This window comes from Glandiceps talaboti, chromosome 7, assembly GCF_964340395.1.
Source record: "Glandiceps talaboti chromosome 7, keGlaTala1.1, whole genome shotgun sequence".
In the NCBI taxonomy this organism is placed as follows: domain Eukaryota; kingdom Metazoa; phylum Hemichordata; class Enteropneusta; family Spengelidae; genus Glandiceps; species Glandiceps talaboti.
In genome coordinates this window covers 18194422-18208063 of record NC_135555.1, presented here as the reverse complement: position 1 = coordinate 18208063, position 13642 = coordinate 18194422, and the positions used below count along the sequence as shown (strand labels likewise).

Here is a 13642-nt window from a genome sequence, read left to right as displayed (position 1 = left end):
ATCATAATTTATTAGATCAATACCAAGTACTCAGTAATCCCAAATATCGAATGAAAGGTTTACATTCATTGTATGCCTTTATTCGCAGTTATAAACATTTGAATATATTCGCCAACAGCATTGAATCTTTCAGTTTGTACCAATCATCAAATCATTTGATTTCCGTGATTTATTAAACTCATCTTTCTTTTAGTGTGTTTCTAGAAAATTATGGTTGCGTTCTTTTTGCTGAGGTGGCATGATTACATGGACACTTCAAAAAACTTTTTTTTTTAGCGTTTCATAGTCCCTGTTTGATTGTAGTTCCCCTGAAAATCAGCGCTGATGAAAACTATTTTGTATTTAATACATACAACATCCAATGAAAATTTCAGTACTCAATAAGTTGTTTGTGTTTTACATCTTACCAGGTTAAAGCACAAAAGAGGCCGCAAAGACAAGGAGAAGGACGGCAAGGATGGTAAAGGTGGTCCCCCTGGTAAGAAAAGCCAACAAGATACCAAAGTTGGTGCAGCTGCCAGTAAAGATGTCGTGAATAAAGAAAAACACAAAGAAAAAGACAAGGAAAAGGAGAAGGAAAAAGAGCTCTCTGAACACGGTCTGAAAGCAGCTCCGTCTGCCATGACTGACAGACCTGAATCTCACGGTACAGCTGGTAGTGAGACGTTAGTCGATGAGGGTGGAAAGTAAGTTGAAATACACCTCATATATGTGTATCTGCATACAAAGTGTATCTCCAAATTTTGGCACTATGTTGTCATGCTAAATTCACTTTTATAAATATTTTTGTCTTCTTTGTGTCTTCTCTGTTCAATGTCTCGATATGATCATTTCATAGACGTAATGGAGTATAACCATTTTCCACAAGAATGGAATGTTCTGCATTTTAATCTGTTTCGTTTATTTAATTATTTAAAAGCAAGATGTCATTTTTTGTACATTGTGCATGTCTAGTCTGTGATAATGGTGAAACAAGACATAACAACGCAACACTCACAACTAAATGTACTGTATTTGTAATCTTGTTCCGCTCACAGCATTCTCTTGTAAATACATGTATACACTGTAAAAATCACAGCACACTCACATAGTAACTAAATCCACTAAAAAGTGTATCTCAAATACTTTGATGTAACATACAATTTACTTCCAATATATACACACTAACAATACATCGTTTGTTCACATGCTTAAAGTGTTGGAAACATTCACTTTTCAACTATAATGACTTTGAAGGGACTATGGTAAGAATTGCCGAGCTTTTGACAAATAATCTATCTACTATAACCTCACTATCCTCTAGATGCTGTTCTCAGTCTTTCTCTGTCTTTTACATCGAAGGGCTATATATATACAACTATATACACACAACTCCTGCTCTAACTATTTTCAAATAATTTGCACTCTCTAAAGTCTGTTAGATAGGTGCAAAAAATACTTCTTTCCGTATATCTTCACTGTTCTCACCAAGGAAAACTATTGAGATGGAAAAGATCAGATATGCTCAGATCTACCAGAGAAAGGTACAGCATTTATATTAAAAAAGTGAAACTTACGACTTCAAAAGTGAAACTTACGACTTCTTTTTCACAGGAAACGTAAAGGTGCAAAGAAAGATGAAAAGGGTCGTCCGATTTCAACGGAACAAGCATCCAAAGAAGTGCTTGGTGATGGAGAAGGTGAGAAGGACCCCGCCAAGGAAGCTGAGATGATTCTGACCAATAGGTTCCGTTCCTTTGAACATTGTCAGAAAGACATCGAGAAGTTGTTGAACAGGTGGGACAGGACACAGGGTGTTGTCGTCCCAGATCCAAGCGCCGACGCATCTGATGTTGATGAACAACAGATTCCTGTTCATCCACCATCTGGAAAGAAACTCAAAGGAAGGGAAAAGGAAAAAGAACGAGAAAGACTGGAAAGGGAAAGATTGGAAAGGGAGAAGGCTGAAAAAGAAAAAGCTGAGAAAGAAAAGGTAGGGACAGTTTGTTTATTAATGTATTTGAATAATTTTAATACAATACTGCAAAGAGAAAATCTTTTATATATGCCACATTTGAATTGTATGTGAACAGAAAAAAAAACATGTTAATAATGAAACAGTTTTAAAAAGTCAGTATTAAAACATTGTAATTTTGTCAGTAACCTAGGGAGTAAAGTATTTTTTAACCAGGGCTCATGTATTCTGATTGGCCAAAAGTTGTAATCCAACATATAACATTCATCCAGCTCCCTAGCTTTATGAGGATAAGTCTTTGACTTGTAAGCTATCGTGTATGGTTTTATCCAAACAACTTTGAAAGGACCCATAGTGGTCAGTTGTTAGAAATGCTAAATTTTATCACCAACTGTTTCTGAGTTCTTCATTTTCATTACTCATTATGGTTTTTATAGGCAGCAGCTGCAGCAGCTGAAGGTCAAGGTGAGACAGGTGAAGGTCAAGACGCTGTTGATGGTGAGGAGAAGAAAGATGAAGAACCAAAAAGTGAGATTGGAGTACCACATCTTCTGATGGATGCCAGTGAACTGGATCCCAACATGGGACAGAAAATCTTAGACACTGCTAGATTGCCTTCTGCAGTAGAGGTGTGTACTCTTCGTTTTGTAATCCAAACACTTCCTTTTTGGAATTCTTGGGTCAAAAAACTGTCTACATTTGTAAAACGTACATTGTGTAATAAGACTGTTTGTTCTGTTTTAGGTTTTGGATGGTCTCGGACTTGGACCAAGTGGTCCGCCAGTTCCACCACCTGCTAACTTCTCAGTGGTTCCTTACCCAGTCAAGCGTAAACCGCCCCCTGGTGGTGAGGTAGCAGATCACTACCTGTTTGTAGCATCATCTCCTGATGACCCGTAAGTAAAATAGTGAAGTTCTAAAAAAAAAAATTGACAGGAGTAGTACATTGTAAGGGAAACATTCCACACAATAGCTTTCACAATGAAGTGTGTAGATTTCAGGATACGGTGTGTGTTATGCATTTTTATGGTGAACCGCATCAATGAAAAGTTTAGTGGTTGTAAAATACTCTCCAATTTTCTCTCATTTTCCCTCATCGCAAACATGTTTCTGTGGCCAGGATTCACAAACTTTTCTGTTTATTGTCTCTACAGAAATATTGGAGCTGAGGAGAAACCCAAGGAACCAGATGTTGAACCTGAATCAGCAACTCCTGACAAAGGCAGAGATAAGGTCAGTTTGTGAGAATGGTGATCATGTAGATTTACATGTCAATGTTGAAAAGAAGATAAGGAATTCATTTGCAGGATTACTGCAACTGAATACCTAAAAAAAAAGTGGTTTGTTGAAATTCACCCAGGAAAGATTTTGATCAGTTCTCTCATAAAGAATTATGAGACTATAGAGTAGTTGTAGAGAATAAAAACCACAAAAGTGTTCAAGTTGTGTTTATTCAATTTAGTTTGGCAAATGTAGTGATATTGTCAGATGGTCCATTTTCAAGTATAATGATCATTTGAGATCATTTTTATCGCTAACTTTCCTGTCGTGTTATGAACTTAGAATAGGTTGGAGTTTTCATGGACAAAGTAACAGCTAAAGTTGAGTGCTGATGTCTGTTGCACATGCTATATTAAAAGTTAGAAGTTCCAAAGGCTTCCAAAAAAGGTGTTACCTGTACATAATATCAAAGTGTAAACGAGTAGTATAACGTTGTGAATTCATTTTTTGTTGTACTCAGGAAGACCATCCAACCCCTACTGGTAAGGGCAAAGGAAAAGATAAACTGAGAGGTGGAGCTGAGAGTCAGAGTGGGAGACGTAAATCTGCAGGTAAATCAAGGGCTCGTAAGGGTTCCCTGACTGTGACCTCACCGCCACCTGGCAATACTACACCCATGTCTGATGTTGATGGACAAAGTAGTACAACTGGAGATACTGCTGCCCTTCAAGAACCAAAGAACCCAAGGTAGGTTGTGTTATCAACACTTACACTTTCTGATTTGTAATGATTTTGTTTGAGAAAAATATACTGAAGAGTTTCATTGTATCTTGCATGAATGTTTTTACATGATCTATGTACAATAGTATATAGAAAGTAGAACACCATACACTTTCAGAATAACAAAGCAGGGAATATTTGTACATACATGTATTGATAATTTTCATTCTGTGTTATCCATACCATGTATTTGCAGGCTGACCATATTCCGATGGATTGTCCCATCCAATGGGGAAGTGACCCTACGGATCCGTTTCCAGTCGGAAGAGCTGGGCCAGTTTGATCAGACCTTGAATTTTGAAATTGTTGGAACACGTCGACGATATCAGCTGTATTGCCGCGGTATCTGTGCCTTCCCAAATATCAGCAGAGAGCCAAGGTAACAAAATACTTTTGTTTTAAAGAGAATCAGTCTTTAGTTTTTGCAACATCATGAAATATCTGTCTGAGAGATTGATTCAGAAACTTTGAACACGGAGAATGTTGCATTTCTAGTGAATAGCGCCCTCTAGTGACCAAGTATAGAAGTGATCTTTGAGAGACTTGATTTTACAATGAGTGTAAAATAAGTCGTGGCTACCACTTCTTTCAAACTGTCTGCTTCATATGTGTCATAAATCTTCTCAAATTGTATAATTTAAATTCAAATATGCAATACAATAATGTATACAGTCAACACATGCAGCCCAAAATGAGGGGTACAGGGTTCTTGACAAAGATGAACAACAGACAGTGAATTCTACTGATGAAATCTTAAATTCTCGTCAGTAGAGCTACTGTTTGCTGTTCATCTCTGTCAAGAACCCTGTACCCAACATTTTTTAGTGCCGAGACCAGGATTGTAGGTTGAATCCCCAGCCATGGATTGTAAGAACTTTGTTTTTGCAACATACAAGTAAATACAAGACAGAGGGATAATACGAAGTGTTTCCTAGACTTTCTTGACTAAATTGTGTTTTGTTTTTTTTCCGTCACAGGATTGTTTTCCCACACCGTAAGAAGAGTAGAAAGATTGATGAAATTGTACACAAGAAGTACATTTTGAATAACGAGACGTTAGAGTTTGGTCCTCTGCTAGCTGGTAAAAGTAGAGACAGATACAAAGAAGGCAAATACCCAGAGAATCTAGAGAAAATGGTGGTCCAGAACACGTCACCATTAGAAGCAGACATCACGTTCTGTTTCCAGACTGACAGTCAAGCAGAAACCTGGTTGTTAGATCCACCAGCCATGGTGCTCAAACCAGGAGAATCTCAGGTCAGTAATAGTCTGCCACTCTTTTAGACATTTGGGTATTATTCCCCAATATTTTTTTCTGTCCAGCCAAAGAAAATACAAATGATTTGATGGGCTTTGTAACTATGATTTGAAAGATTAGTAGTAACAAAACCGCCGATTAGTTTTATCAAAAATCATCAGATTTCTAAGTATGAAAACCTAGGTCCTGTTAATTCTTTTGCAATGTTTAAAATTACGTTCTCATATAGAAGTCGTCTCAAATTTTGATAAAATTCAATGTTCATTTTACAACCTACCCGGACTCATAAATGATGTTTATTGAATTTAAAAAAAATCTACATCTGATAAATTTATTGAAGATTTGATGTTTTTTTGTTTTTTTTATACCACCAGGAATTGACTGTTTGGGCCTATCCAAAGAACAAAGGCTTCTTTGAGGACTGTATTGTGTGCTGTATACGTGAGAATCCTGAACCCATTCTGTTTAAAGTTTCCTCCTATGGTGTCCGACCAGAACTTGAATTGGATAAGAAACAACTACACTTTGAAAAAGTACTTTTGCACAGGTAAGTAAATTGTTGTGTATATAAAGCAGTGGATTAATGTGAAAGTATATTGGATAAAGAGGGATTGAGAAATGGAGAAATTGATAATACTGTGATCGTACACTCAATCTTGTTCACAAGAGCGAGATCGTGCATATATTGGCTCTCTCTCTCTCTCTCTCTCTCTCTCTCTCTCTCTCTCTCTCTCTCTCTCTCTCTCTCTCTCTCTCTCTCTCTCTCTCTCTCTCTCTCTCTCTCTCTCTCACACACACACACACACACACACACAGACAGACAGACAGACAGACATACATACATACATACATACATACATACATGCACGAACACACTTACGTAACTATATACAAAGACGTATACACATGCACAGATGCCTAGACAGACAGACATACATACAGCAAGACACACATACGGCATACAGACACTTTGAAGACTAATGAAAGTATGCATCTATAATGAAAGGGAAACACATTTACTTGTTATCAGTGTACACACATCACTACTGTGTACATACAGTAGTGATGTGTGTACACTGATAACAAGTAAGTTAAGAATGGCATTTATTTGTCTATGAAAAATGCAACTTCTTGTAGATGAAGTAAGTTGTAAGAGTTCCCAGTGAGATGCAAATACAACAATGATACACAATGTAGTCAACGATCAGCAAATCTTGAACTGCTATTTAAGTGAATAACATGTTAAACAAACTTCATTTTGTCCACACAGGAAAGACACCAAGACCATCTATCTACGTAACAGTACGTTACTGCCTGTAGCCTGGAGAATCAATGGTTTAGAAAACCTAGGTGATGACTTCTCTATGCCTCAAGAGACTGGAATCATTGAACCTAAATCAGAGTATGCTCTCAATGCTCACTTCAGAGCTATGAAAGCTGTCAACCTTAGGAAGACCATTAGATTGGAGGTAAAGTAGTCTTATTGGTACTTTTATTCATTCCCGCAAACCAGAGCTGTTACTTCTTCTGTGACACTATGAAATAACGAACATGTGTCTTAGTTAATGTCGTAAAATAGGCTGTGGTTTACAATGATACTTATTTTATAATCAGTGAATGTATATTCTGAAGTGCTTGGAGAATGATACCAATGACTCTCCTGTATGTTCTTCTGATAGAGCCTTTTATCGAAGTGCACTGCAGATTTAACATAGATCGCACACGGTTATTGTAGCACTTTGAGTTTTTTCAAGCTTCAGTAACGACTTGGGATTGAAACGTGTCCCAACTTACATTTTGATAGTGTATACAAAATCATGAAAATGATAAAACCTCGCACCAACGTAATCATTATGAAAAGCCAGGTGAAAAGTGTATCATAGTCTTAGTAAGTTTTGAAGGTTATTGTAAATGTGTAGTAAGAAATGATAAGTTTCAGCAACCAAACCAAACCAAACCAATCACACTGTAATGTATACTTTATACCACAGGTGTCAGACGTAGACAATATTATTGGTCTTTTACAAACTGAGAACATTTTGGTACAAGCTGAGGCCTATGATGTAGCACTGGATATGAGCTTCCCCAAGGGTGCAGATGGTGGATTAGACTTTGGTGTTATACGAGTCATGGATGAAACTAAACAAACCTGCTCTCTGAAGAACAAAGGAAAATATGAAATTCAGTACAGGTACGTAATGGAGTGGAGTGGAGAATAGACAAAATTCATCACCCTACCCAACCTATATGACAATAGTGGTGCCACCCACTGTACAGATATGAATAGGACTGAATCAAAATATTTGTTGAAATGGGGGTAGCAATGTTACTCTGACTTGAAATTTTGCATATCTGTAGTGATGATCATTGCATGCAAAGCCAGGGAATTAAAACTATTTGTAATGTTTCAGAGAATATTTGATTATTTGCAAATCTGAAAGCTTAAGTCTAGTGACAACAACGTTTTATTAATCATGCAAGTTTGAAGTAAACTAAATTTTCATACTGAAGAGTTGTTTGTATCACATTACATCAGATTTTAACATATTGATTACGTTCTTAAATTTGTATGAATTCTATGAATCAGTGTGTTTTCTTTGTTTGTTTTTTTCTCTGTACAGCTTCCAGTTTGAGCAAGGAGATCTTATTAAGGATGTATCGTCACTGTTTTCTGTGATACCACAGAAAGGTACTCTTATCAACAGTGACCGTCCCACCCAGGTACAAGTCATCTTTAGATCTAGGGAAGAAATAACCATCAAGGATCAACCAGTTCTCAAATGCCAGGTAAACACTTTTTTTTAAAAGTAACTTCTGATTGTTTTAAGTAGTGTGTCATCTCAGCCAATGTGATGCAACTCTTATGTACAGCAATTTGTTGTGTTGCACCAAAATGTGGTGTTTCCCTATCACTTACTATGTGGCGACTCAACAAGGAAAAACTTAGTTTTTCATTAGATGGCACACTAATGATAGATACTGTATTCACTCTCTGCATTGCTCAATTCCATGGTTGTACAAGTCTGCATTTATGCACTGAAGCAGTGGGACTTCCGGCATTTTCTACTTCTGTCATACATGAAATTTTTTTCTCTTCTCAGGTTATTGAACCCAACATAGCTGATGGCGGTGAGACCATCGCCAGTATTCCAGTCAAACTGAGCGTACGATCTGTATTCAGTAAATACAACATTTCACCAATCAGTGATATCAACTTTGGATCTATGTTTATGAATCAGCGCAAGTCTAGAACCTTTACCATTGAGAACAAAGGAGAGTTTGACTTCAAGTACTCTATTATCAAGATGATAAAGGACATGCCGATACAGACACAGCAGCAGAGAGGAAGGGCGTAAGTATTACTTTATATTGTATACTTTATAGCAAAGATCTGATTTGATATGTTGGTTGTTATTTTCCTGTCGAAAAAAAAACAATCTGAAACTATCAGGGTTAGAATTGTGTGATAGATGACAATATTGTTGGATTTAGAACATTTTGTCATAGATCTTGGATGTTCTATGGATTTATCTGAATTTTCCTTAAGTCCTACGGCTCCGGATATGTGGAAAATTCCATACATGCATGGATCATGAAGAAATGCAATGATTGCGAAACTTGTATCATCCTACCAATGCTGCCAACATATACATTGAACATTAACCAGATGACAAAACTCACCCCACCATATTGGGAATATGTTGTGTTTGAAAACTTTAGAGATTTTTCACCATTGTAAGAGATATACTAGTATAACAGTGAGTGAGATGAGGAATTTTCCATGGTAAATTGGAGTACGAGTTGTTCTGGAACTTTTCACAGTTGCAAGCACATTGATTTAAATGTGTGCGTACTAAAATAAAGATGGAAATTGTTGAAGAACTAACAATGGCATAACCACTGCAAGAACTTCAAAGAACTTATACATACATTGTGTATATGCATGTCTAATACTGAAACACCTACAGTACAGAATACTTATTTGCAATAGCTTTTACTTCAAGTTCACTGTCACACGATGCAAGGTACAAACTTTCTGCTACAAATACAAAACATTTCTCCCTTTTTTTCTTTGCTGATTACAAACTTTTTATTAATTTAAAAAATTAATGCTCTCTGCAATATCATTTTCACTGGCTTTGTTCTGTGCTAAAAGTATAAACCGTACAAGTTTTCTACTTTTGTTGTATCTTTTCACTGGTTTATTTTGTGTTGGGCATATGTTAATATTTGCTTGCTTGGCATGCTATCCTCCTGCAATGTGCTTCTAGGGGTTCCAAGGCATCAACCAAATTATCACTGCAAGTGCCTAATTCAAGGTATAGTAATGTGAGCTTCTAGATGTGTGCTGCTCAGAACTAAACTAATTCTACTATCTTATTCTGTACTGTGTAATAATCACAATTTAACTTTTCTCACCAAGCTTTATTTTTTAAAAGTAACACTGTGTGCATTGTAACATTGCAGATGTAATTTTAACATGTAGTTTTGACCTTCAGTACTTTAATGATTATAATATGCGTGTAATGTACATGATTTTATACAACTGTACCCTCTTTATAATGAACATCAGTTATTATGAACATTTGATTATATGATGAATTTCGTGCCTCCCAGATTTATGTTTTTGAGCAGAGATTGGTATATTCTGTATAATGATCAGTTACATATACCGTGCCAAGCCATGTTAGCGCCCTCGCTTGAGCAAAAACAGAAATCAAATTTCCACTGTGAGGTCTTTATTGAGAGGTGACAGTGTATGCCATTTTGTTTTGTTTTAGTGTAACATTAACTAATATCGGTAATTGCCACTGTATTTACAATAATGCATCTCAGCTGGTACACATAAATGATTAACTCACCATTCATTCATGCACTAATGTAAAATTTTGTTGCAGGTATATACGCATGCAGTCAAACGCCTTCCGAAAGATGCTAGTTTAAAACAAATTTCATTTCGCTCAGCTTTTACAGTACATTACTGCTGAATGCAATATTCACACACATTCCCTCGCCACCCATTTTTTTTTCATTTCCTCCTTTGCATGTTGTGTGCGGTGACGTTTGTATTTCGATATATGTCCTATTTACAGACAACCACCGGGAAAACGAACCCGATCACGGGATGGGTCCAGTTCTGGACGTTCTATCGCCAAACCTAAGAGAGCTGAATCCATAAGGTAGGAGCATGATGTCTCCATACTACTAAAACTACAAAATATCTAATTCTTCATTTTCTTCTTTTTTTAATCATTTCTGTTAACTTTAAAATAAACTTTTCTTCAAGCTCTAACCAAATAAATATTGTCTCCTTTCACAGAATTTGTTGTAAGGGTATCTCTTTAGACCTGTCTGGTAAAGTGTCCCCGCTTGTGATATAGTAAAAAAAGTGTCACATATTATAAAGGGATCTGTATGGACCTTTCAAGTAAATTGCGCCCTCTTGTGATGCAGTAGAGAAAAGTACCACATGTAACATAGAACATGATGATCTATGATATTATGTATTTTACAGACACAAAATGTGTTCAATTGTTGGGCATTATGACTTTGTTTTAACATTGATCTAACGTTTACTAATGACAATTCGTCACTAGAGGGCGCACTTTAGTAAATCTGTCAGCCATCTTCTAATCAAAACTTTCCACCTTGTAGAATCTGTAAAATGATCTTTTCTTGTAAATTTTTTCTATTGCTGATAGCTTTCTTTCCTTTTATATATACATGTAAAGTCATTATTTTTCTCTATGTTATGTATAATGGTATTCACTAATCACTTTTCAGTTCACTTTTCTGCTTTATAATTTATATCATGATATAATGCATGCTCTTTATTTTTGAAATATGAATACTAGAGTAATTGTATTAGTTATTGTCCTTTGTATGGTGATTTATAACATTTTTGAATTTGTGTAATCGTCTTGTGTTATGTATTTTTAAAAAGCAAATATTTGTACAAGTTGAAAATGTGTATCACTTGTTTATAGAGTACATGTACTTCATGTTTCTGCTACTTACTTTAGAGTTGCTGTAGAACGTTCATAGTTATTTTCTTTTCTTAAGAGTACATCAAAATTTGCAACTTTTAGGAACATTTTTTTCACCATCGTCACTTTTGAAATGAGTCATTTAGAGTCAGTTTTCTGCTCAAGCTCAAGATTTAACAAATATACCAACAAAACACCGAATTTTAAAAAATCGTTGAAGTCAATATTAATCAAGTTATGATTTCATTGATGTAAATTCCAAATCAAATCAAATCAAATCAATTCAATTCAAATCAGATAAATTTAGATCAAAATTTTGTCAATCACTTCATGTTTCATAGAATAAATTCAAACCAGATCATCGGATAAATTCAAATCAAAGTTCTGATCAAATCAAATACAAATTAGATAATCCAATCAAGTTTAAATCAGATCAAATCAAATCAAATCTGATCAAATTGATGTGAAATCAGATCAAAGTCAATTAAATTAAATCAATTTTGTGAAGTCTAATCATTTCAAATATCATATCGAATCAAATTATTGATGAAAAATCACTCAATCTGATGAAATTAAATCAGCAATAAGATTAGATTAAACCAGATCAAATGTGATCAAATTCTCCTGTCTATGAAGCAATACCTGAAAAATGTTGACATACATGAATGTAAGCCATCCATCAGAATTGACCAATTTGTGGTACTCATTCCATCAGAATCAATATTTATTTTTATTTATTATTATATTAATGTCCAATTTTTCCTTTCACTTATCCTGTGGTGGTCATTATCATTGTCATACTCCACATATCAAGGTTTTCACAAAGGTAAACAAATCTGATGAAAACTGAACCAAAAAAAACCCTGGATTGCAGTGTACTATTGTTGTTGGTGTAATAAATGCTTCTATTAACCAGTTCTTGGTTTCCAAAAACCAGGGACACTTCATCTTACGGATTTCATGTGTGAATGATACTGTTTTTATCTTATCTAACTTTTCTCTCGTCTTTTTCTAAAACTTTTCAGCTTCTCAACGAATCTTACCAGAGCTAAAAAGAAATTAGTCTCTTTGGTGGTCATTTTTTTCATGTTATCTTTTTCATGTAATTCCTGAAAGGAAATTTAAAAAAAAAGTTAGCAAGCACTGATGTGAATGTTTTTTGTTGTTGTTATTCTACACTGCACTGAGTGAGTGATACTAACATGTGTAAAATGTTAGGTTCTATCAATCTGACAAATTGTGTTGTTGGTTTTGTTGTACAGGCAAGAGATGGGTGGCGGTAACCAAACACGTCTTCAGCTAGGCCCATTCATTGTGTATCCAGCGTTTGGAATGGTTATGCCTGGAGTCTCACAGCAAATACAAGTAGATTGTGCTCCTGAGGTTGTTGGTAAATCTGAGGAGGTATGGACATGATTTTAATTCAACCTCTATGTACACTGTAATTGAAGTATTTGATTCAATAAGTTAGTGTTATGCTAAATTTGAAGAAAACAGAATTCTAAATTTGGTAAACAACCATTGCAAATTTACAAAATGTACTTCTATCCAGATAACAGTTTAAGTGATGGATCATACCATTGATGATGGTGACAGTGATTAATCAGTGCATGTGAAAAATTAGTTTTTTGATAAATAATCACATTGTTACAGTAATACTATATTACACTTAGCATATCTGTCAATATGTGTCAAGTGTGATTCCGCCCATTTCATGTTTAGTTGTTATTGTATTGGCTCTGTTTGATACAACCATGCAGAAACTAATAAGAAACTGCACACCCTACACTTCAAGATAGCATGATTGCAGTTTCTTGCTACACTTTTTCTAAATAAAATAAACAATGTTAAAACACATTCCAACTCAATGCAGACACACGAGTGCCAATGTTTTTGTTGCTGACTTTTCTTTTATTTTGTTGTCATACTAGGATGTTTCCATAGATATCACTGACCGTGACCCCACTGATCATCCACAAGGCATACCCTACAAACTGATAGCCGAGGCCTGCGTACCTGGCATTGATCTTAATGATATTGGAGCTATCTTTGAAGAGCATCGCATCTGTAAGAATCTCAGTGTATTCCTCAATAACCACACTTTAGAGCTGGACAGTGGCGGTGTGTACGGGGAAGATGAGAACAAGTTTGTTTTCGGTAATGTTATCGTTGGTAGGAAAGCCAAAGCCAGGTTCAAGATTGTTAATAGTAATAAGGTAAGTGATCCCATGGATGTATGTATGTGTGTGTGTGTGTGTGTGTGTGTGTGTGTGTGTGTGTGTGTGTGTGTGTGTGTGTGTGTGTGTGTGTGTGTGTGTGTGTGTGTGTGTGTGTGTGTGTGTGTGTGTGTGTGTAGGAGAGCAGTAAGGGGAGAGTGTGAGAGTGAAAGAGGGGGATGAAGGGAGGGAGGGAGAGATGACGGGGACAACAGAAACACAAAGA

General features: G+C 35.8%; 1 protein-coding gene across 2 annotated transcripts in view; it reads left to right on the top strand.

Annotated features, from left to right (window-relative positions):
• Positions 1 to 13642, top strand: part of LOC144437826 (hydrocephalus-inducing protein homolog) — a 63659-nt gene that overhangs the window by 31833 nt on the left and 18184 nt on the right. For both annotated transcript variants that reach the window (XM_078126854.1, XM_078126853.1), the window contains exons 43-58: positions 411 to 686; positions 1594 to 1972; positions 2392 to 2583; positions 2699 to 2850; positions 3109 to 3187; positions 3696 to 3922; positions 4152 to 4334; positions 4933 to 5212; positions 5588 to 5760; positions 6484 to 6682; positions 7205 to 7404; positions 7835 to 8000; positions 8315 to 8565; positions 10307 to 10393; positions 12463 to 12604; positions 13132 to 13416. In XM_078126854.1, coding sequence (XP_077982980.1) covers positions 411 to 686; positions 1594 to 1972; positions 2392 to 2583; positions 2699 to 2850; positions 3109 to 3187; positions 3696 to 3922; positions 4152 to 4334; positions 4933 to 5212; positions 5588 to 5760; positions 6484 to 6682; positions 7205 to 7404; positions 7835 to 8000; positions 8315 to 8565; positions 10307 to 10393; positions 12463 to 12604; positions 13132 to 13416 — 3271 coding nt within the window. The remainder of the gene's footprint in view (positions 1 to 410; positions 687 to 1593; positions 1973 to 2391; positions 2584 to 2698; positions 2851 to 3108; positions 3188 to 3695; positions 3923 to 4151; positions 4335 to 4932; positions 5213 to 5587; positions 5761 to 6483; positions 6683 to 7204; positions 7405 to 7834; positions 8001 to 8314; positions 8566 to 10306; positions 10394 to 12462; positions 12605 to 13131; positions 13417 to 13642) is intronic.